The 25,137-nt window shown below is 48.1% G+C and overlaps 1 protein-coding gene across 1 annotated transcript; it reads right to left on the bottom strand.

Moving 5' to 3' along the window:
• Positions 1–28: 28 nt before the first annotated feature.
• On the bottom strand, positions 29–11,013 carry KOM (Rhomboid-related intramembrane serine protease family protein). Its single transcript, XM_008785289.5, has 6 exons — positions 10,194–11,013; positions 2,787–2,950; positions 1,721–1,884; positions 1,390–1,652; positions 1,160–1,286; positions 29–516 (listed from the first exon to the last, which is right to left on the bottom strand). Exons 1-6 carry the CDS (start codon positions 10,487–10,489, stop codon positions 394–396), a joined length of 1,137 nt encoding a protein of 378 aa, XP_008783511.1. The 5' UTR covers positions 10,490–11,013; the 3' UTR covers positions 29–393.
• Positions 11,014–25,137: the final 14,124 nt, after the last annotated feature.

The raw sequence follows: 25,137 nt of genomic DNA on the forward strand, positions 1-25,137 counted from the left end.
CATATATACTAAATCAAACTCCCAACATGATTCCTCATTTGAAAACAACGTCTGCTTCATGAGGCTTTGGGCTGCCCAACGCTTGTCCATCGCCTAAAACACCGCTTCAACCAGTTCCTAAATAGAGGCCCAAAAGATTATTGTGGAAGGAAGGAAACAATATTTGTTTAAACCATAGTGTTGAGTTATGCTAAAGAAATTTCCTTTTCCGTTCGAAATCTTGATTTCGCACTCATCCAAGAAAATGCACGAGTCGGCTGGAAGTCCATCAGGTTACATCAAAGTATAAAAGAGAAGAGAGAGGGAGGGCTCAACTCAACAAACTTCCCAAAGCCCAATCCTCGTTGTTCCTGGAGCAAAAGACGAAGTCCAGCTCCAAGAATACAGAGAGGCTCAGGAACAGATGAGACTGCACAGGTCTCCAATCCTCTCCTGTGAGATGTTGGCAAAAGGGTATGTCCGGAACTTGTCACCGCGCATGCACGTTAATGTCAGCCGGCCGTTGCTCACCATCTCCTGCACCCACCAATATAACAGCAGGACATCAGCAGGCTTCATCAGAATCTCAGCCATGCATGCCAGAATTCATAACATATTCATCAAGGGGTCGACCTCTTTCTCCCTAGAAAGACCCGGCGCCATCCTCTTCATTGACAAATCATGGATTGGTTCACAAATTTTTGACCGCTCGCTGATCAGTTCTCTCTCACGATGTTTTTAACAACAAACCAAAGATGAAAAAGTTTTCCTGTAAGATTAAAGATGACGGAGTTGTCCTCCAAGTAGCATTCTAAGATATTGGACTAAACAATCTATAGAATCTACTATTGTTTTAGGAAGAAAGCAACCAGTACAGAAAACTGACAATCCATATCTATGACAGAGGGCTAGACTTCCTTTCTGTGAAAATGCATTGCGATACATAGTTTCAGAGGCAGAAAAATAATATCCACATTATAGCCTCATAATTGATACTACGCCTACTTCTGCTGCTCATATATGTTGTGAGATAACTTCAATTAACGATCTAATTCTGTTTTATAGATCTATGGGCAAATAGCTGTTTACCTAATTAAGCTTTGGCATATTTTAAGACTGGTAACTAAATGATGCAATGCCTATCCTATTGCACGGATATTAATAATTGACATGGCCATACCTCACAAGGAACTGCTTGCTCGTTGCAGCTCCACATTTTGGTGGGTACACAGTTTATATAATGACACCAGCCGCAATGCTCACTTGCATTTACTCCATGAAATGCTGCTGCAAGCCCTCCGGCAAGACTGCTTTAAATAAATTTTCGAAAAGCAATTGAAAGCAATCGACAAGTTCAGCAACTCGTGTAACTTTGGCACAGGCACATAAGAATTAAAGCAATAAACTTACATTGCGAAAAAGAAGACCAGAGCAACAATCCTCAATGCTGGCTTATCTAGTTTTTGCCTCAATTTAACGGTTCTATTTAAATCGTAGTCAAAGAGGCCTTTCTTCCGTTCCAACTGCGACAACTGAGGATTAAAAAGAAGCGCAAATCCAAGAAGAATTCCTGATAGAAAGCCTCCAATGTTTCCAAAGTTATCAACACGCGGCAGCAAGCCCACAGAAAAGTTCATGGAAGCCACAAATAACAGCACTGCTATTGCTGTCACCTGCAAAAAAGAGAAACTAAGCAGGGGAGCAAAGGATAGCAAGGGAGAACCCTTAGAGATTGAACAACCTTATTGGCATACGTCTGCCAGTTACGAATTAATCCGGATAGTGTGGCACCAAGGAATCCAAATAAAGCAGCAGACGACCCTGCAACTGGAACATGCTGGACAAAAATTGAGGATACCACGCTGCCTAGAAAAGCAGAGAGTAGGTATATCACCCCAGTCCTCACTGGCAAACAGAAATCCAAGAAAAAGAATTTATATAAGAATTTTAATTCTCGGTAACTAATGAACAAATACTATAAAACTGGAAATTGTCACAGAAGTCGCTATTGTTATGAAAGAAATTGTGCGGATGTAAAATACAGTTTTAGGCAGCGCATAAGTTTTGACAGCACAAGCTTCTATAAGGTATATTGGAAATCTTTGCAACAGTAACGACTGTTAAAGGGAATTTAACACTAACCATTTTGAACTGCATGACAAAAACGACAGACATGGCTCTGGAAAATCAAAGCTTGTTACAAGTAAATGAATGTACAGTCTATTTTACATTCTTCCAAATTTCTAGGAATGATATCTATAGTTAGCTAATGCTTCTCATCATACTAGAAATATAACAACCTAGAACCTCACTCAAAACTTTTATTTATAGTTAGCTAATACTAACCCAAAGGTATTATTTGGGTTCTTTGATCCTATATAAGTACCCAAGATCTATCCCGCGAATAATCGATATGAGACTAAACACACGCCCGTATGGATCCTCACATACTCCTCCCGTTTAAGCCCTGACATTCTCGTCAGATTAAGGGTTCAAATCCATTCAAATCTAATCACAAGCACCACGATCGATCTATGATCGGCCCTAATGGATTTGTGCTGTAATGTTTCCTAGTTCACATTGATTATGAGCCAGGTCCGCTCTGATACCATTTGTAACAATGTAGAATCTCACCCAAAATGGCTAGCTGGAGGATATTATTTGGGTTATTTGATCCTATATAAGCATCTAAGATCTACCCAGCGAATAATCAATATAGGACTAAACAGACGCCCACACAGATCCTCACAAGAACAAGGAAATAATTCAACAGCATACTGTTGAGAGTTTGAGACTGCAGTACGTACCAGGGCCAAAATCCTGCTGTAAGTGAACACCTAAAAAAATTGTACTCAGAAGGTCCAGAATCAGATGTATGACACCAGCATGCAACCATGGGCATGTCACAAGGCGCCATTTTTCATGTCGTTGAATTGCAAAGGTCCGTTGAAGGGCTCCCACTTTAACCAACCTGCAAAGTTGTTACAGATTACTGAAATGACAACGCCTGAATGACTTTTAAAGATGCTACCCTTACTTCACCAAATAATTCGGAGATTTTCCATAGTTAGATGAAATTTGTACTCAGAGACCCTTTCTCACTCAACAATGTACAATACAAATATACAAAGTCCAGTTCTTCTAGTAGCAGACTATGCAGGTGCATCAGGAAATTGTAAGGACCAGGAAAAGGCGCATTTCTAGAAGCAGCAGGATAAATAATTTGGTTAGCTATAAATGATACTTGATGATCCATCAGATTGATCTTTCAAATCACATGCCATGTTTTATCGTCATAAAATTGACAGCAGTTATAACATCAGCATAAAAATATTGCAACAACGAAGTGAATTTGCCAAAAATGAAAGCATCTCTTGCATGCAATTGTTCAACAGATTGAGCAGGAACAAGGCTAACTGGTTAGAAACAAGATCATGTGAACCTGATGATGTCTAGTAGTCTGAAGCATAATAGCTCTTTAACTTAAATTGCATATTTTCCCTTATTTCCCAAGCTTATGTTATAAATACAGGGTCAAGATAGAGCTTTGTCCTGTAGAAGACTTCATAACGCCTTCCCAGACCGAGCTTAGTATTTCCAAGGGACGATCTCAAAATTGTCAAGATATATTCATGAGGCAGTGACATGCATCGCATATGGTTGGCTTCCGGAAATTTGAATGCAGCATATATTGTAAGTTGTTCGCGATCCTAATGCCATTGACGAGCGTGGACAGGAGTATTACACAAACTATCTGAAGGAAGAAGTTGATAGAACCTAGAATGGAAAAGGGAGTAGGTTATTCTTATAAAGAGAATTCATAACGCTTAAATCTCCAAAAGATTAAGTACATTACCTAGAAACCAGATATTCGGATTGTTAGTAACATGTTAATATGGTTATTATTTTTCTTAAGATTTTTATTAGTGCTCTATAAGGTTAAATAAGATTACAAACAAAACCAGATATTTGGATATGAATCGGATAGTTACCTACACATATCCATATCCATTTTGCTTTGATTGATACAAATACGGATATAGACTAGATCCTCAAATTTGTAACTGTATCTAGATAAATTCAGATAAGAAAAGAGATTCGGATGGATATTACTTGGTCCACTATGAAGTATGAAAATACAAGAAAAAACATGTAAGATATTATTGATTCAGCTTTTTTTAGGGTTTTGTCTAGCAAATACTGGAGAGAACTTTATATGAGTAATGAAAGCCCTTCCAAGGCAATCTTGGGCATAGGATCTCACTTTAAGCCTAGGAAGCAAATTGGTAGGAAGAGAAGCCTATCATATCATTTATGAAGTACAAAAATAACTTGCAAAGCCATGAAAAAGACTAAACTAAAAAGAGCCATTGCTTGGTACAATAGTAAAAGACGTGGACTAACAAACAATGGCATGGTTTCAAGTCCTAAGGCAGCCACTTTATGCAAAAATGCCAATGGATAAGTTTGCCCTCAATTTGCCCCTCCCAGGATATTGATCATTCGTTGAAGTTTTTTCTAATTAAACATCTCTCTTATTTAGCAAAAAAAAAAAAAAATTAAACAAACGAAACACTTCTTCTTTTCATCCTCTTAAAAATCAGAGATTAAAAGCACTAAGCAAGAGATACTCTACCAGAATGAGAAAAACAAGCAAAAAGTTCAAAAGATAAATCTAGGCCTATTTGGCATTGCTTTTATTTCTTATTTTTTTGCTTTTAAATTAAAATCATAGAAACCAAGGCAAGAAAACATATTAGTTGTTATTATTTCTATTTTCTATTTTTAAAAATTATTTTTGCTATTTCTACAAAAATGAAAATAAGAATTCTTACTCTTACTATTTTAAAAAAACAAGAAACTCATATCATCTTCCACTACCATTAACACCATCTCCAACATTACCACCACTGCTGCCATCATCATCTCCACAAGCATCGCTACTACCACTATCGCTATTGTCATCCCACCACCTCCATCACTATCATGTCATCATCATCTCCACTACCATCACTACCACCACTAGTACTACCATCGCCGCAACCATGGTCACTACCCACCCAACCACCTCTAACATATCCCTATTGCCACCATGACCTTTGCCACACCATTCCACCATCATCACCTCCACCACCACATCATCAGTGCCCCATCATCATTACCGCTGCCACCACATTCCTAGCACCCCCCACCATGGCCACCATAACTACTACCTAGCCTCCACTATCTCCACCCTGCATATTCACCACCATCATCATCTTTATATTCTTAAAAATAATTAACTATACCAAATATGTTTATTTTAAAATTTAGAAAAACAATAGAAATAAAATTTTTATTTTTTTATTTCTAAAAATTAGAAAAATGAAAGCGATACCAAATGGTACCTAAATTTTCATTAATAATATCATTGCAACTATAATTATGTTTATGCTTTTTACAAAAATAAACAATAACAAACATGTTTATTTTTTAGTAAAATAGAAATAGAATAGAAATTTTTTTTTTATTTCTGAAAATAAAAAATAAAAGTGATTCCAAATGGTACCTAAATTTTCACTAATAATCATCTCAGAACATAAAATTCAAAAAGTAAAAAATAGAATATTAATAATTATTTCAAAATACCAAAAAATGCATGTAAAAGCCAAAAGCCTTATCCATTGGGCCATGGACGCAATGTAATCGAAGTTGTTTCCAAAATATTAAAGGTGAAGTTATAACATGATTCTCATCTAACAAAATAACTAAAAATCCTCCATCATTTGCAAGAAAATACCTTGATAAGATTTGCGGCTATCCAATAATCGTCGTGATTGATGCTGTCCATCACTAATAAACCAACATCTCAACCATTTTCTAAGTAGAGGCCTAAAAGATTATTGTGCAAGGAGGGAAATAATAGGAAATAATACTTTCCGAACAAATTTTTAATAGGATTATGATGTTTAAAACATAGGACTAATTTGATAGTCAAGAAAATTGTTGTTTTTTTGCTACATCAAGAAATTTTTTTTTTTGACTATATGAAACACTCCTTCCTGTACATGAAATGTCGATCCTATGTTCAAATATTGATCATTCACCAAGCTATTTTTTAAAGAAACATCTCACATGTTTAGCAAAAAAAGGGGACAAAAGAAAAAAAGAGAAACATCTCTCTTTTTCACTCTCTTAAAAATTAGAGGTAGAAAGTGTTAAGCGAGAGAAATTCCATCAAATGAGAAAAACAATCAAAAGTTCAAAGATAAATTTGGGCCTATTTAGTATCACTTTATTTCTCATTTTTTAAAATAAAATCACAGAAATTGAGACAAAAAACATGTTTGGTGTTATTATTTTTATTTTCTATCCTTTAAAATTATTTTCATTATTTTTAGGAAAATTGAAAGTACAAAATTTTTACTTTTGCTATTTAAAAATATGGATATACATCGGATATTAAAGGTATGGATATAAATATAAAGATAAATATGAAGATAAATTGGATAGTGAAACTTTGTGATCATAAAATCAAAGGTTTCACTGACTAGAAGGTAAATTATGGGAACATGTTAATATAATCATTTATTTTTCTTTAGAAAAATCATGAATACTACATAAGTTTAAGTAGGATTAACAACAATACTGTATATTTAAATACAAATTGGATAGTTGCTCATCCATCTAAGAAAAATAGATAAGGATATTAGTTGGATGCTTAAATTTGTATCTCTATATAGATAGATGTAGATAAGAAAACAAATTCATAGATATTATCCGGTCCACTTTCATCTCTAATACAAAGTATTAAAATATAAGCAAAAAAACATGTAAGATTTTACTGATTTCAGCTTTTTTAGGGTTTTATCCAGCAAACACTCGAGAGAATTTATATAAGGTACAAAAGTCTAAACCTTAATGTTAATGACAAGCCTAACCATCTATACAAAGTTCACTAAAGACCTAAATTTTCGCATTGGATTCTTGATCTGATGTTAATCTATCTTACTATTGGTATGGAAAACCTGTACAAGGCAAGCTTGGGCAATAAAGGATCTCACTTGAAGCCCAGGAGAGAAATTGGTAGGAAGAGAAATTGATCATATCATTTATGAAGTACAAAAACAAATTACAAACTGTTAGGGGAAAACCCAAGTCCCGCCAGTCCGGAGGCGCTCGACCAGAAAGGAGCGCCGACCAGAAAGGCGCCCGACCAGGAAGGCGCCCGGCCAGGAAGGCGCCGACTAGAACGCGCCGACCTCACAACGCTCGAATTGGAGGCACCCCACTGGGCAACTGGCTCGGCTCGGCACCCGACCAGGTGCCGAGCCCTAAAAGTGCCTTGTCCAAATATTCGACCCCAGCCTAATCCCTTAGAGAGAATCTGACAACTGGATACCCAACTCCACCGTACTCTGCTACCGTCGTCAAGCCATTAAGGCACGTGACCTCCGCCGGCCTTCGGCACGCCCTATCATTAATGCGTGTGACCCCTGCGGGCCTCCAATGCACTCAACCATTAATGAACACGGCTCAAGATGATTCTCCGGATCACTAGACCATCAAAGCGTATGGCTCTCCCTGATCACCGGTTCACTCAGCAATTAATGCACTTGCTATCTACGAACCCCAGGCCCACCACAGCCGGCGGTTCAACCACTCCAACAGGTCCAATCAACCATGACAATTCGCTAACTCCGGTCCGATCCGGTCTTATTCTCCACAACGCCATTAATGAGCATGATCATGCCCAATTATCACGAAAAAGACAATTTGCCCTGTCACCTCTCAGGTAACATAATATCCTTCTATAAAAGAAAACCTGAGGGAAAAAAGAAAGGGGACAGACACAAGAACAAACATTCTCCTCTTTTACTCCACTCATATACTAGCCCCCTCTGACTTAAGCATCGGAGGGCCGGCGCCGGAGATCCCGGCCACCGGCTTCTTGCAGGACTCTCCAGGAGGACGCCACCAGCTGACGCGCCGCCACCTACCGTTCCAGCAGCGGAGCTCCTCCCCTCTCAGCCGACGGTCGCCCCCGGGTCCAATTTCCAGCAACACAAACCATAACAAAGACTAAACTAAAGAGGGTCATTGCTTGATACAATGGCAAAAGACTTGGGCTGACAGGAACAATAGCTTGGGTTCGAGTCACTCTATGCAAAAAATGCCAAAGGTTATGATTTACCCCAATTTGCCCCTCCTAGAACTCTGGACTACTCAGATAACTACTAGGTGATGACCTGTTTTTCAACAAAGACTAAACCAAGATAGTCATACTAGGCAGTAGAAGACTAGTATCATTTGATTAACTATATAGCCCACAAAAACTAGGAAAACTAAACATCATGCGCCTCTACCGACCATAACTTTTTCCTTTTGTTTTCTTTTTCCTTTTTAAGTATCCACCTACTAACCATGACTTCAATTGTCAAGAAGGGACATGTGCATCTTCATCAGAACCTCCACAAACAAGACAGAGAGGGGAAGAAGAAGGGTGTAACAATCACTTACCATAATGTGATAGTCACTTAGTAGAACATAATTCAAAAAATATCCCCCAAAATTTGGAACTCTATCACATCTAAAACAAAACCCATTCAATCATGTATAGCTCATATATGAGGAGCTCAAGACAATGATAAACTCAAGCAATATTCAATCATCAAGGGATGGCTCTGTTGTACAAAACTGAACCCTCATACTTCATAGTCTTGATGGAAATGAACCATAAAATGGAAAAATATCATCAACATGTATGACTCCAATTCATGCTAGTACTTGCGGCATATGAGTGTCAAATGATTACTGAATCCTTGACATTAACACAAACCACAGTGATTTGCCAGATCCATTGATACATAAAAGACACACAAAGGGAATTTAGAACTTTTTCATAAAAGACTGTCGCATGGGCTCATCATCTGATGTAGAACCGATGCGAGAGGGATAAAAAAATGGGAGAAGTGAAGATTGATAGCTTTCAAGAACCAGTGGAAAGGAAAGACAGGTCTATGTCAATTTAGGCCAAAATCTTCTCCGTTGGTCGTGGACTTGGGACAACAAAGCCCACTGAGTTGTGAACTGAATGCTGTAGACAGCAGGTAGGGGGTCTAGTTTCGAACATAAAGGGATTTCAGAACTTTTTTCTCGGTCATCCCTTTTCAGCTGGACTCTTTGCAAGTTCAGAGGATCAAATGGTTCCTCCTGTTCTAGAAGTTTAAACTGTATCTGAGAATGGAGCTCACCTACCCACCATTTAGCATAGGTTTCATGGAAAGACTCTCTCGCCTAAAATCGTCTTCTCTAAGAAGTTAGCAACAAATCTTAGAGAAATGACATTGAGTGGACATTCAAACAAAAGAAAATATTCAATTGCCAATCCTTCCATGGAGCTTTGTAACTACCAACCATGCTCCACAACGGACCCCTTCTTGATGGAAAAAAAAAAGCTTGGAAAAAATTGATGTTAAACTAATTTTGGCAGGTTTATGAAGATAAATAGTATCGTAGAGTTGGTGTAGTAATTCATCTCAATGGTAATGGTTATCCCTAAAGCGTAACAAAGTAAGTCTCTGCTCGGTTGTCTTCTGAGTGCATATTGAATTCTGATGAATGAACAATAATATAATTACTTTTGAACATGCACTAGGAGTAACCATTGAAGGTATACTTATTATACCATATTAACAACTCAAGTTCATCAACTATTATCAGAATAACTTTTAAGAAAAGCAAATTTTACAAACAAATAAACTTACAAAATTAGGGATTGGTTATTAGGTATATTTGCAGATAATTCTTTAAGTGTTATGATGAATATTAGCAGATGGATCATGCATTATGACACTATGACACTGGAGGCCTAGACGCAATTTGTAATGTAAGGTCGTAATTAATCATGCTCATCTAACATTCGTGTTCCCTCTGTACAGAAAAAAGCGGATCATGCACATGGTTTCAAACAAATACTAAAAAATCCATAGAATTCTCTAATAGGCTTCATCTTAGTAGCTCAAATCACTGTGCTATCTTCCTAACAAAAAAATGCATCACAAAATGCCAATAATAATTATATGGCAACCTCGAATCCTAAATCAGCATCAAGCAGAGAACTCCCACATATTGATTCAAGAACAGTATAAGGAACCACCATTAGATTCGGAATCAACAGAAGAAAGAAGACTTCTTGTGAAAAGCGAAAGGGGACTAGGGTTAGCGAGGCTCACGTGGAGGAGGAGGGTCCAAGGAGAGGGTTCTCGAAGAAGGGCTGGAAGGAGAAGCGGCCGAGGGGGCGGAGGGCGCAGTCGCCGCCAGAGCGGCCGGGGCAGTCGTTGACGAACATGGTGACGAAGAAGGCGACGAGGTGGACGACCACGAAGAGGGAGACCACCCACGTGTTCTCCGATCGCCTGCGGCCGAAGAACGGGAGCCTCTGGGTGGCGGAGTCCGCCGGCGCCGCCATCTCCAGGCCGAGGTGTTCCTTCGCCACCGCCGCCGCCGCCGCCGCGCCGCTTTTCTCCATCGCAGAAGACGAATACGTTTCTGAAGCTACGGGGAGGAGGCGAAGGCGTTCTTGAAGGGGTTTTTGCCGGGCGGGGGTGGTTTCAAGAACGCGCTTCGTTTTGTTTTGTTTTGTTTTGTTTTAAGCAGCCAAATGGCGGGAGAGCTTGTGATGTAATAAATGCGTGCGGTGAGCTCTGAGTCACGTGAGATCACTGGATTTCTTTCCTAGTTGCTTATATTGTTTCTATTGTTTATATCATTATATGATTCAATTTTTATTCCATGTGGATGCAACATTTGGAACAATGAACATAATGTTGTTGTCATCCCGTCTCACATATAGCCACCTTTGTAGGTGCTAAGTTTTTTTTTAATAAAAATTCCCTAATAGGTTAGCCTATATGATAGATGATTTATCATATACGGAATAGATCCATTTCTTTATGTTTGCATAAATAATGGTCACAATATGTCAACCTAGGATATACTATTTTTATTTTGTTTATTTTTTCTCACATTTGATATAATTAGTTGTAACCGACCTCTGTAGCAACTAAATGTTCAGATACCGTCACAATTAGTGATGCTAAATGAAAACACAATCACAAGTGGGTGTTCGTATTAATTTTTGTAAAATAAGAAGAAAACTAAGAATTCACAATAGTTCGAATATTAAACGATTGAAAATTAAAATTAAAAGAATAAAAATGCAAACTATTTTCAGCATAGCAAAAACTTAAACTTGTCAATGTATATTATTCATATGAAATAAATAATAGAGAGAAAAACATTATTATTTAGACAAAATGGCTATCCCATAAAACCTGAAGCATAGTACTACAAAAAAATGACTGTAGCAAGCATAATTGCTTGCACCACTAGTTTTGAATCCATGAATATACTACTTGAAAGGTAGTGAATAATTTGTGAACAAAATGCATAATTTGTCAACCACTGATGAAGTTTTGACTACATTTTGGCTAAAGGAATGCCAGGAGTGAGAGAAATTTAATAGTTTGAAAATATCCATTCTATGAGCATGTATGGTTATAGCAGTAAATCTACAGCTGTATGATCGATGCAGAATTAATGGCATCAAAGTTAAAAGATTATTAATTTAGATGCCAAGTTTAGTTTTTAGCCATTCAAAAGAAAAATCTCTTCGAACCTTTAGCTTTATAGTATGCCAATAAATCAAGTTGGGCCAAAATAGGCTTAATCAGACTCAATCCACTCATAATCAGGTTGAAAAGAATATATCCAAATCTAACTCATTATCTTACAAGGATCCATATCTAACCTGCTAACTCAATCAAGGATTCACCTGTTAGTCATATATTTTTAAGAAATGAAAAGGAAGCCCAGAAGAGCAGTTTCAAGATTAAACAGCCACACGCACCCACGCGCATGCACACATGCACACACACGGACACGCATGCATGCACGTGCGCGCGCGCCCCCACACACATACATACATACATACATATATATATATATATATATATATATATATATATATATATATATATATATATATATATATATATATATTAAAAATAATCTAAACACAGGTAAAGATAAATATAGCTGTAGGAGACTCTTAGAGAGATTCTCATCTCACCTCAAGAATTACAGCCATGTTGGTTCTAGCAGTCACAGAGACCCTCTAGATGGAGCAAAATTTCTCGAGTCTTTCTAAATAAAGGGAATCATTTCAAGTGGTACTTAAGAAGGGACTCTACTTGATTGCCTGTTGGAAGGATATTGTTGCTGAAAATTGGACCCGGGGGCGGTCTTCGGTCGAGGAGAGGGGGCGGCGATGAGTTCTCACGGCGGGGCGGTGGTCCGTCGGCGAGCGGCGTCCTCCGTCTGGGGCGGTCGGAGAGAAGGGGCGGCAGGTCCTCGCGGCGAAGCGGCGATCCGTCAGTTGGCGGCGTCCTCCGTCCGGGTGCCTGCACACGAACCGGTGGCCGGGTTTTCCGGCGCCGGCCCTCCGACGCTCAAGTCAGGGAGAGGGCAAATAGTGTAGAAAGGGAGATAAATAATGTCTGTAGAGTGTATCAATCTTCCAACCCCCTCCTGAGAGGCCAAGGCTCCCTTTTATAGGCGGGGGTCGGTTTACCTGCGATGTAACAGGGCAAGGCCGTAGTACGGCTCAGCATGTTGTTCGGTCGGCGCATGGTCAGGCAAATCATTGCTCTGATGTCGGCGGAGAGGGCATCGTATAACCCGAACTAGCACGCTGTCAGACGAATTATTGCATTGGTGTCGGAGGTATGGCCGAGATCGGAGACTTATCATAGTTGACTAGACTCTGCTGGGCTGATTTGCCGTGGAGAGCTGAGAGTCTGTAGATGACAGGAGCCATGCGCATTTATGGTGGAGTAAGCCGGAGATCCGCATTTATTGTGGAGTAAGCCGGAGATCCGCATTTATTGTGGAGTAAGCCGGAGATCCGCATTTATTGTGGAGTAAGCCGGAGGGTTACAGCGACCATGCGCAATAAATGTCAGGGTATGGTCCTCGGCCAGACCTCTGAGGCGCACGGCCGTAGTAGATGGCTGACAAGAGTAGACCTCGAACATCGGGGTTTTTCTTGGGTCGGAGGTCTCGAGGTCGGGCGTTCCGAAGTCGGACGCCGACTTCGGCCGTCCGGGGTCGGAAGTTGTACGGCTTCTTGGGGCATTTATGTCATTTGGGAAAAAATCTTATTCCCCCCAACACTACCCCCCGACTTCCGAGTTCGAGCGACTTGTGGGCTCGGACGTGGGAAGTAAAGTCTGTCACTGAGGTTGGGGGGCGAGTCTCGTCCGCCCCCTTGTGCTTCTCGGAGCTTTCATGGTGAAACCTGCGCCCTTTAGCGTCTCGAGGCTGCTTTATTCAGTGAGCTTATGATGAAGCTCGTATCATTACGCTTCTTGAAGCGGAGGTGGCGTCTCCTGAATCGCCAGGATCGCCTTACGGCGGATTAATGATGGGGGTCCTCGAGCTCGTCGAGGCGGTGCCTCAATTCCGTAATCGAGGCTTTTCGCTCATTAATGAGTGTGCCGTTACGGGGTTTAAAACGGACACGCGGCGTGACCCAAGGTCGGACGCTTCCGATTTCGTGTTACTGGATCACAATTCCGGAGAGGTGGAGACCACATCGAGGCTCCACGTGTCCCAGATCTTATTAAATGAGGGGAGCGGGGTGGCGTCCGCTCGTTCCTCAAGACGATTTGATTTTGCAGACCCATGATGAGGCCCCGAGATCCGACGGGACAACGCTTCGATTTCGTACCCGATTTATTAATCCGGAGTGAATACGGTGCCCCGGCTTCCGAGGTCGACACGTGGCGCAACCCGATCGGGGGATGGGAACCGACCCCATCGATCTGGGCCGTCCGGGGGGTCTATATAAACCCCTCGAGGTTGCCCTAAAGGTCTTGTTTGGCTGCTTCTTATTTTCGTTGCCTTTCTCCCTTGCTTCCTTTCTCAACCGAACCTTGCCGTCGGTGCCCGGAGCGATTTCCGGCGATGTCCAGTGGGTTTTCACCCTGTTTTCACTAGGGTTTCCTCTTTTCTTCTCCTCCCCAGCTTCCGTTTTCCGCTTTTTTTAACTTTTATTTCGTTCTTCTGTGGGAATGGGTTTGGGTCCTGAGGAAGTGGGATCGAGCCTGTCGGGGGAGGAGTTGGAGCTGATCCGCTCCCGGTTCTTCTTCCAGCCCGGGTTTCGTCTTGAAACTGCGGGGCCGGAGGACAGGGTGACGCAGCCGCCCCCCGGTCGGATCGCGGTCTACCGCGAGACACTTTGGGCTGGCCTGCGTTTTCCCGCCCACGAGTTCGTGAGCCAGCTGCTGGCCGAGTACCAGCTCGTCCCGGCGCAGTTGGCTCCGAACTCGTGGAGGACCATAATCGGGTTCTTGTCCCTGTGCCTCGGGCACGGGATCCCGATCTCGGTAGGCCTCTTCCATCGGTGTTTTCTGTTAAAGAAGAACCCGGCGGATGCAGGGTGGCTATACTTCGCCTTTCGGGGCGGTATGTCACTCTTCCAGGGTGCCCCTTCCTCGATTCATGAGTGGAAGGAGAAGTTTTTCTTCCTAGCGTCCGAGGCGCCTTGGGGATTCGACCCGAGGTGGGGGAACCCTCGGTTGAAGACCCTCAATAAGCTCTCCGAGCCCTCGAGGAGGGAGCTGAGGACCCTGGACTCCGTGCGAGCCCTCGGGAGGGGCAACGACCTGACCGAGCTATTGCGGGAGGACGCCCTGGCGAGCGTAGGTCTGAGCTCGGCGCGCCCCGAGGGTAAGGGTGGCTACATTATTTTATTTTTTCTTCGTTCTTTGCTTTTACTGTCACTGGTCTGACACTTAACGAAATTTTGATTCCAGATATTCCCCGCCTGCCGACCAGCAACACATCACTTTTCTCTCGCCTGAGGAGGCGAGAGGCCGAGGTCGGGGGAGCTAGGCCCCAGCCCCGGAAGAGGGCGAGGTTGGACAGCGCCTCCAGTTCAGCCGGCACGAGTGACCCCGAGGCGGGGGCCCCTGCAGCCGACCCGAGGCGGGAGCGGGTCGTTAGTGATGCGGGCCCGTCGGCCCCCCCTTGCCCTGCCCCCCTTGCCCAGCGGGGGGAGTCGTCCATGGCCCCGCAGCAGCCAGAACCCGGGCTTGCTCGAGGCCCCGAAGCGAGCGGCTCCGGGACCTCGGGCCCGGTCGTGCCGAGCTCTTCCCGGGCTTTCCGAGAAGAGTCGGTCGAGCCGGACTCCCCTATTCCCGAGGGGAGCTCGGCCTTTCAGGATGCCGAGGTCGCGCGCTCCATGTTGCGGCGTGCGGTACTTCCAGCGGACCGGGCCGTGTTCCGGAATGTTTCGCTGGAGGAGGTCGTTGGCAGCGCTTACTGCAACACTGCCCGGGTAAGCTTCCTTCTTAATTTCCTTGAGTTACTAGCGTACTTGTGTGCTTTTCAACTCACAATACCCTCGTTTCTTTCTTTTCAGCATATTCTCGAGCTCGACACCTTGGCGTTCATCGCCCACGGGTGTCGGGAAGAAGTCCGACAGCTCGGCCGATAGCTGGAGCCGGCCAAGAAAAGAGTCGCCGAGCTGGAGGCGGCGTTGGCCGCGGCCGAGGCTCGGTGGGCGGCCACCGAGGCTGAGCGCCTCGCTATGGCGGAGGGGCTCGGGGAGGAGAAGGCCGCCCACGCCCTGACCAGGTCGGCCTTGCGCGGCACGGAGGCGCGCTTAGGGGAGGTCCAGGCCGAGGTCGCGACCCTCAGGCATGAGGACGGGGTCTCCCGCCTCCGAATCGAGCAACTTGAGGCCCGGGAGAGGAGGGCACTCGAGCGAGCCGAACATGCCGTGGAGCTCTTCAAGGAGTCGCAAGAGTTCCGCGACATGTTGGAGGAGGAGACAGTGGACGGGTTCCTCCGAGGTTTCGAGAACTTCCGGGCTCAGATGCGCCGGTACTGCCCTCAGTACGACCTCTCGACGGTCCGTCCGAGGGAGAACCTGGGCCTGGGGTCCGACGTGGAAGCCCTCCCCACCATTTTGACATCCGAGGCGGGGATATACGAAGAAGATCCCGCCGAGCCTTCGACGGGGGCGGCCGAGGCGGTTGGGACCATAGAGGCGGCTCCGGCGGCCGAGACGGACGCCGTCCCGGAGGCGGTACCCGAGGCCCCTGCCCCCGACCCCGAGCCTGTGCCGGCTGAAAACCTCGAGATCATCAATGTGCCGGACGACCCCCCGGACGTTGCTCCCGCCGCTTAGGACTTAGCGTATTTTTCCTTTCTTTTTCATTGTATCCGAGGTCGGCTCTTAAATGGTCGACCTCCAATTTTGTAATCGGCCTTCGGCCTTCTGTTAATGAAAAACACTTTCATCATTATGTGTTTGCCTTTCTTTTTTGTTGCGAACGAGGCTAGAGCCTTAGCTAACTGCCTCGACGACCTCTAACTTCACATCTTAGTTTTCGGTTTGCTTAACGAAGTTGTCCCCTTTTCCCGGGCTATGTCTTAGCCTTCTCGGGTTCTAGTCATTCCGACCAAAAGGAGCTCCGAGTCTTAGGTTTTTTAGAAAATTCCTCTAAGTCCCATAGCTCGGATCTAAGAATCGTGGAAGTCATCACGTTTAGCCTTTAGGGAAATCCCAAGGCATCGAGGTCGGGCCTTAGCCCTTCAAGTAAGACCGGACTAGGTCTATACCTGCTGCTATTCGGAGATTTCAGTCGGGTTTCCGAACTTAACTCCGAACCCCTCGTAGGGAGCGCGGGCTAATAAGTAAGTCATCGTCGAAGGTTTTCGTAGTTATCGTTCTCGGACTCTGCCGAGATCTCGGTGAGCAAGGCTGGGATTTCCAAAAATTGCCTTGGTATCCATGTTTGGCTGATACACTCGTGGTCGGGACCACTTTCTCAGCTAGATGTCGGAGTTTACGTAGAAGAGCCGAGTTGGGCCCTAATTTATGAAGCCTTCGTACAGATTGCGGAGACTTGACGAACGGAGCCTACATAATGTAGTTAGGGGGTCGATCTTAAGCCGACCCATTGGAGAGGCCCGACTTTGGGGCGAGATAAGACTCCAACGTTGGGATTCCGCTCAGCAATATGTAGATAAAATTTAACAAGGAGGGCGTCTAGCTGGATGTACCTCTTGCATTCTCCGAGTCACGCTTCGCATGGTGGAGTAGGTTGCCTCCTTTCCTCGTTGACCTCCGGAGTCATTTTGACTTAAAGGGGGGCTCGGGTTTCTCACGGACCCAACAGCGCCCACCGAGGTTGAGAGGATTTGGCGAGGCTTTATTGAATTGTAGCTCTCTGCGAGGTCGAGGGAGTTTCAGACCCCATGGTAGGACCTCGGGCGCCTCAACCTTGGTCGAGGGATCTTGCGTCAGGTCGGCGAGTCCGTGGACGCTTTGCTGACCTGTGGTGCCTCCCGTAGTCGAGGAAGTTTGGGACTCTACGGTCGACCCTCGGGGCATCCCGACCTTAGTCGAGGGATCGTTCGTCAGGTCGGCGGGTCTGGGCACGCTCTACCGACCTGCGACGCTTCCCGAGGTCGAGGGAGTCTGGTTCTCTACGGTCGACCCTCGGGGCATCCCGACCTTAGTCGGGGAATAGCTCGCTTCGGGGATCGGGGATCGTCGACCGCTCCCGGGGGTCCACTTCGTGGCGCCCCGGGTGGAGCCACCCTTTCCACCCCTTACGGCTTCTTCCCGAGGTCGAGGGAGTCTGATTCTCTACGGTCGACCCTCGGGGCATCCCGACCTTAGTCGAGGGATCGTTCGTCAAGTCGGCGGGTCTGGGCACGCTCTACCGACCTGCGACGCTTCCCGAGGTCGAGGGAGTCTGGTTCTCTACGGTCGACCCTCGGGGCATCCCGACCTTAGTCGAGGGATCGCCCGCTTCGGGGATCGGGGATCGTCGACTGCTCCCGGGGGTCCACTTCGTGGCGCCCTGGGTGGAGCCACCCTTTCCACCCCTCACGGCGCCTTCCCGAGGTCGAGGGAGTCTGGTTCTCTACGGTCGACCCTCGGGGCATCCCGACCTTAGTCGAGGTAGGAGAACGAGCCGAGCTCGTCTGGTCAGAGAGGACCGTGCTCATAGATGGAAGTTGATGGAGAACGAGCCGAGCTCGTCTGGTCAGAGAGGACCGTGCTCATAGATGGAAGTTGATGGAGAACGAGCCGAGCTCGTCTGGTCAGAGAGGACCGTGCTCATAGATGGAAGTTGATGGAGAACGAGCCGAGCTCGTCTGGTCAGAGAGGACCGTGCTCATAGATGGAAGTCGATGGAGAACGAGCCGAGCTCGTCTGGTCAGAGAGGACCGTACTCATATCTTGACGTCTCGAGCATCCCTATAGCCGCGGCATCCCGACGAACCGGGGCATTCTGACCTTAGTCGAGGGAATTTCGCGCCAAGTCGATATTTCGTCGTCCTGCGATTCTTTCCGAGGTCGAGGGAGTTTGGGACTCTACGGTCAAGCCTCGAGGCATCCCGATTTTGGCCGGAGAATCTGAGGATCACAGACGACCCAATATTAGAAGAGAATTACAGCCATCAAGATAAGAGAATTGTTTGCGAAAAGGAAGCTGAGTCCATTGTCCTGATTGTCTTGAACCCCTAGGGGTTTTACTGGTAGTACATTCGTAGATTTTCGGAGTTCCAGCTTCGCGGGACCAGGGTCCCCTCTAGGGACTTTAATTTATACGCCCCTGGTCGTTGTACCCGGGCGATCTGATACGGCCCCTCCCAATTTGGGGCGAGCTTTCCTTGCTCAGTTGGTTGAGAAGCCTCGGCTCTCCTGAGGACGAGGTCCCCCACTTTGAAGAGCTTGGGCTTGACTCTAGAGTTGTAGTATTGGGCCGTTCGCTGTTGGTATCTCGCCATGCGGACCCGGGCAACCTCTCTTGTCTCTTCGATGAGGTCCAAGTTGCTCCTGAGCTGGGAAGAATTGGTGTCGGGGTCGTAATGCTCCACCCTTGGAGAAGGCAGGCCGATCTCCAACGGGATGACGGCCTCAGTGCCGTATGCTAGGTTGAAGGGGGTCTCTCCCGTGGGCAGTCGGAACGTGGTCCGGTACGCCCAAAGGACATTGTACAAGTCCTCGACCCACTGTCCTTTGGACCGATCAAGCCTAGCCTTGAGCTCCTACAAAATAGTGCGGTTAGTTACCTCAGTTTCCCCGTTTGTCTGGGGGTGAGCGACTGAGGTGAAACGGTGATCAATGCCGAGCTCAGAGCAAAATTCCCTGAAATGAACATTGTCAAATTGTCGACCATTGTCAGATATAAGGATACGGGGTAGTCCGAATCTGCAGATTATGGACTTCCACACGAAGTCTCGCATCTTTTGCTCGGTGATCCGGGCGACGGGTTCGGCCTCGACCCATTTGGTGAAGTAGTCGATGGAGACGACCAGAAACTTTCTCTGTCCGGTGGCCAGGGGAAAGGGCCCCAGGATGTCGATCCCCCATTGGGCAAACGGCCAGGGGGCGATGATGGAGGTCAGCAGAGCTGAAGGTCGGCGCTGGACATTGGCGTTTCGCTGGCACCGATCGCACTTCCGGACGAAATCCGTTGCATCCTTTTGGAGTGTGGGCCAATAATATCCTTGTCGCAGGACCTTATGGGCTAATGCCCGACCCCCCAGGTGATTTCCGCAGATCCCTTCATGGACCTCTCGGAGGGCATAGTCCGCCTCGGAGGGGCGGAGGCATCTGAGAAGGGGAGAAGTAAATGATCGCCGGTAGAGTCTATTCTCGTATAAGACATACCGGGGGGCCTGGCGCTTGATTCGGCGAGCTTCCGTCTCGTCGTGAGGTAGGGTTCCGTCCTGAAGGTAGCAGACGAGCCCATCGATCTAGCTTGGCTCGGAGTCGATGCACATGGTGGGCTCGGGTTCCTCCGTGCTGGAGATCCAAAGATACTCGAGCGCTGTTCCCTTGGGAAGCTCGCTCATGCGGGAGGTTGCCAATTTGGATAGCTGGTCTGCCCTGAGGTTTTCCGCTCTGGGGATGTATTGAATATTGAAAGAATTCAGGGCAGATATGAGTTCCCGCACCTTTTGGAGATACTTTTGCATGGATGGATCTTTAGCTTCGAAGTCTCCTTGGACCTGGTTCACTACCAGCTGGGAGTCGCTGAAGGCCGTCAGGTCTTCCACTTTTAGTTCTTTTGCCAGCTTGAGCCCGGCGATGAGAGCCTCATACTCGGCCTCATTGTTCGAGGCCGAAAATTCGAGGCGCAAAGCTTGCTCTGCCACCACTCCGTCTGGACTGGTGAGGATGAGTCCGGCCCCGCTACCCTCCGAGGTCGAAGACCCGTCCGAGTGCAGGACCCATGGCTGCCTCGGGGCCTCCTCTAAGGATTCGGGTGGCCTCTCGGAGTCGTCCGGAAGGGTGCACTCCACGATGAAGTCGGCGAGTATCTGAGCTTTGATAGCCGGCCTGGGCCGATATTCGAGGTCGAATTCTCCGAGCTCGACCGCCCATTTGGCGATCCTCCCCGCACGATCCGACCTCTGTAGTATTTGCTTCATAGGCTGGTCGGTCAATATAGCTATCGTGTGGGCTTGGAAGTAAGGCCTGAGTCTCCGAGCCGAGATGATGAGAGCGAAGATGGTCTTCTCAAGTTTAGAATATCGGGTCTCAGGATCCCTGAGAACCCGGCTGGTGTAATAGACCGGCTTTTGGAGCTTGTCCTCTTCCCGGACGAGGACTGAGCTTACTGCAGCTGGGGAGACAGCCAGATATAAGTAAAGGACCTCGCCTTTCTGGGGCTTGGTGAGCAGCAGGGGAGAGGCCAGAAGGCTCCGAAGCACTTCAAAGGCCTGCTGGCATTCTTCTGTCCACCGGAAGTCTCTCGGCCGTTTAAGGCTCTTGAAGAAGGGGAGGCATCGCTCGGCTGACCGAGAGACGAACCTTCCCAGGGCGGCAACCCGCCCCGCGAGCCGTTGCACCTCCTTAACTGTCTTTGGAGGCGACATCTCTTGCAGTGCCCGGATTTTCTCCGGGTTGGCTTCAATTCCGCGCTGGGTCACTATGAAACCCAGGAACTTGCCCGAGGTGACCCCGAACGCGCACTTCGCCGGATTGAGTTTCATTTGGTACCTTCTGAGTTTGGCGAATGTCTCGTTGAGATCGGCTATGTGGTGCTCCGCCGCTCGGCTCTTTACCAGCATGTCGTCCACATAGACTTCCATGTTCCGGCCGATCTGGTCTTTAAAAATTTGGCTGACCAGTCTCTGATATGTGGCCCCAGCGTTTTTCAGGCCAAAGGGCATCACCTTGTAGCAGTAGGTGCCCTTGTCGGTGATGAAGGCCGTCTTCTCCTCGTCTTCTGGCGCCATTCGGATTTGATTGTACCCTGAAAAGGCGTCCATAAAGGTTAGCAGCTGGTGTCCTGAAGTGGAGTCGATGAGTTGGTCGATGCTCGGGAGGGGGAAGCTGTCTTTCGGGCAGGCGTTGTTCAGGTCGGTATAGTCCACGCACATACGCCACTTCCCGTTGGCCTTCTTTACGAGGACTACGTTGGCGAGCCAGTCCGGGTAGGAGACCTCCCGGATGAAGCCGGCCCCGAGGAGTTTGTCCACCTCCTCAGCCGCAGCTCGTTGTCGTTCCGGGGCGGAGCCTCTTTTCTTCTGCTTTACAGGCCTGCTGGTCGGTCTCACTTGGAGTCGGTGGACCATGACCTCAGGGTCAATTCCTGGCACGTCCACGGGCGACCAGGCGAAGACGTCAGCGTTGTCCCGCAGGAAGCTGACGAGGCAATCCCTCTCGCGGGCGCCGAGGCCGGAGCCGACCTGCACAGTTAGATTGGAAAAATTTTCTTGTAGTGGGATTTGAATAAGGAGCTCACCGGGCTCTACTTGCTTCTTCCAGAGGATGTCCCTCGCATCGAGGGTTTCTATGGGCAGCGAAGGGCCCATCGGGTGGTCCGGCGCCTCGGCTGGTTGCTTTACTGTGTGGGCCGCCATGTAGCATTGCTTGGCGACCAGCTGGTCTCCGCAGACCTCGCCTACTCCTTGGTCGGTGGGGAACCACATGAGCAAATGGCGAGTTGAAACCACGGCTCGAAGGGCATTTAGTCCTGGGCGCCCAAGGATGGCGTTGTAGACCGAGGGCAGACGGACCACCAGGAGGTCCATCCTCACTGTGCTCTCCCGGGGGGCGAGGCCGACTGTGACAAGGAAGCTAGCCTCACCTTCAACCGGGACTGCATCTCCGGTAAACCCAACCAACGGGGCATTGACTCTCCGGAGATGTCCTTCTGTCAATCCCATTTTTTGGTAGGCATGATAATACAAAATGTTGGCTGAGCTTCCATTGTCAACTAGGACACGCTTTACATCAAACCTATTTACAATCATAGAGATGACCACAGCGTCATCATGGGGGGTTTCGACCCCTTCTAAATCCTCATCCGAGAACGAGATGACTTCACCAGTACGTGGGCGCTTCGGGGGTGCTTCCAGGGCGGCCGTCCCTGCCGAGGCCCGCCCGATCATGTTGATGGTGCCGGCGATGGGCCTGTTGTCGCGCGGATTTTCGGTTGGTGCGACATTCTCCGCCGGCCTCCTTTCCTCAGGTCGGTTCCTCACGAACCGGTTGAGTACTCCCCGTCGGATGAGCGCTTCTATCTCATCCCGGAGTTGGTAGCAGTCCTCCGTGTCGTGCCCACGATCTCGGTGGAAGCGGCAATACTTCCTGGGATTCCGGGGGAATCCCGTGTCTCGCATAGGAGGCGGGGGTCGGAAGAAGTCCCGACCCTCGATTTCCATCAGAATTTCGGCCCGGGGAGCGTTGACGGGTGTGTAGTTCTCGTACTTTCCCGGGTACGTCCGAGGCCGTGGTGGGGACGTCGGCCGAGGAGGGGTCCTTTGCTGAGATCGCCTCTGCTGTCGGGGCGGACTTCTCAGTCTGGGGAGGTTCTTCTCTCGGCGGGGGGATCGGCTCCTTTGTCGGCCGCGCTCCTCGCGGCGTTTCTTCTGCTTCTTGGAGGCGGGCTCAATTGCCCCCCGCCTGGATGCAACTGCCTCCTCGGCCTTGGCATACTTCCGGGCTCGGGCCAACATTTCAGTGAAGTCGGCCGGGAAGCTCTTCTCGATGGAGAAGAGGAATCGGTAGGAGCGAACCCCAGTCTTCAGAGCCGACATAGCCATCGACTGGTCTAGCTCGCGAACCTCCCATGTGGCGGCGGTGAAGCGGTCCAGGTACTCCTTGAGGGGCTCCCCCTCTTTCTGTTTGATGTCGAGGAGGGAGTCTGACATCCGTCGCTGGCGCCGGCTGGCAGCGAAGTTGGTGGCAAACTGCCTGCCGAGCTGCTCAAAAGAGGACACCGTATTCGGCTTCAGCCCAGAAAACCAAAGCCGAGCGGTCCCTCGGAGGGTCGCTGGGAAGGCCTTGCAGAGCATGGCCTCCGAGGACCCTTGTAGGGCCATGAGGGCCCGATAGTTCTCCAGGTGGTCGAGAGGGTCGGTCGTCCCGTTGTAGGGTTCCACCTGAGGCATTTTGAACCTCGCGGGAACCGGCCCATCCTCGATCTGGCGGAAGAAGGGGGACTTGGTGGTGAACTCAAAGTCTCCCTCTTGTCTTGCCTTCTTGCTGTGGAGCGCCGCAATCTGACGCTCCAGATGCTCAACTTTCCGGTCGAGCTCCCCCACCCGTAGGATTGTCGCTGTAGTTTGCGCCGGCTCACAGTGATCTGGGGCTGACTCTGCCTCAGAAAGTTGGGGCCTCCGATCGAAACCTTCTCCCGGTAATTCCCTCCGGGGAGAAGCTCGTTCTCCGTTGTTGGCTCTAGAAGAGCCATGCAAGTTTTGGCTTGGGAGAACCGGGCCGTTGGGGAGACACTCCGGCGGGGCCTGAGCCCGTGGAGGGAGCGTAGGCAAAGCTTCCTCGCGCCGCAAACTCTGAACGGCGGCGGCCAGGGCCTGGACTTGCTGTACCAAGGCGTCGAACTGTTCCGGCTGGACCAGAGGAACTGGGTCAGCCGGAGTTGGAGAATTCTGGACAGAGTGTCCAGGGCTTTGCGGGGGACGCCGGGAGATGTTAGAGGCTCCCTTACTCCTCAACTTCATGACTGCTACTCGGGCCCTTCCTCTAGCGCCAACTGTTGCTGGAAATTGGACCCGGGGGCGGTCTTCGGTCGAGGAGAGGGGGCGGCGATGAGTTCTCACGGCGGGGCGGTGGTCCGTCGGCGAGCGGCGTCCTCCGTCTGGAGCGGTCGGAGAGAAGGGGCGGCAGGTCCTCGCGGCGAAGCGGCGATCCGTCAGTTGGCGGCGTCCTCCGTCCGGGTGCCTGCACACGAACCGGTGGCCGGGTTTTCCGGCGCCGGCCCTCCGACGCTCAAGTCAGGGAGGGGGCAAATAGTGTAGAAAGGGAGATAAATAATGTCTGTAGAGTGTATCAATCTTCCAACCCCCTCCTGAGAGGCCAAGGCTCCCTTTTATAGGCGGGGGTCGGTTTACCTGCGATGTAACAGGGCAAGGCCGTAGTACGGCTCGGCATGTTGTTCAGGTCGGCGCATGGTCAGGCGAATCATTGCTCTGATGTCGGCGGTGAGGGCGTCGTATAACCCGAACTAGCACGCTGTCAGACGAATTATTGCATTGGTGTCGGAGGTATGGCCGAGATCGGAGACTTATCATAGTTGACTAGACTCTGCTGGGCTGATTTGCCGTGGAGAGCTGAGAGTCCGTAGATGACAGGAGCCATGCGCATTTATGGTGGAGTAAGCCGGAGATCCGCATTTATTGTGGAGTAAGCCGGAGATCCGCATTTATTGTGGAGTAAGCCGGAGGGTTACAGCGACCATGCGCAATAAATGTCAGGGTATGGTCCTCGGCCAGACCTCTGAGGCGCACGGCCGTAGTAGGTGGCTGACAAGAGTAGACCTCGAACATCGGGGTTTTTCTTGGGTCGGAGGTCTCGAGGTCGGGCGTTCCGAAGTCGGACGCCGACTTCGGCCGTCCGGGGTCGGAAGTTGTACGGCTTCTTAGGGGCATTTATGTCATTTGGGAAAAAATCTTATTCCCCCCAACAGATATCATCCCAAATAACCTGCTTCAAGGCTTCAATTCCCTTTGTAATGATCCACTAAAAGAACAGAGTCCATAATATTTTGTTTTATTTAATCTTCTGACGTTGTTCCCCTCTCCCAACCTTAGCAAAGAGTTCTCTACCTTTCTTTC

This window comes from Phoenix dactylifera, chromosome 2 (genome assembly GCF_051530095.1).
Source record: "Phoenix dactylifera cultivar Ajwa chromosome 2, Ajwa_hap1_PhDact_Kaust_v1.1, whole genome shotgun sequence".
NCBI classification, from domain to species: Eukaryota; Viridiplantae; Streptophyta; class Magnoliopsida; order Arecales; family Arecaceae; genus Phoenix; species Phoenix dactylifera.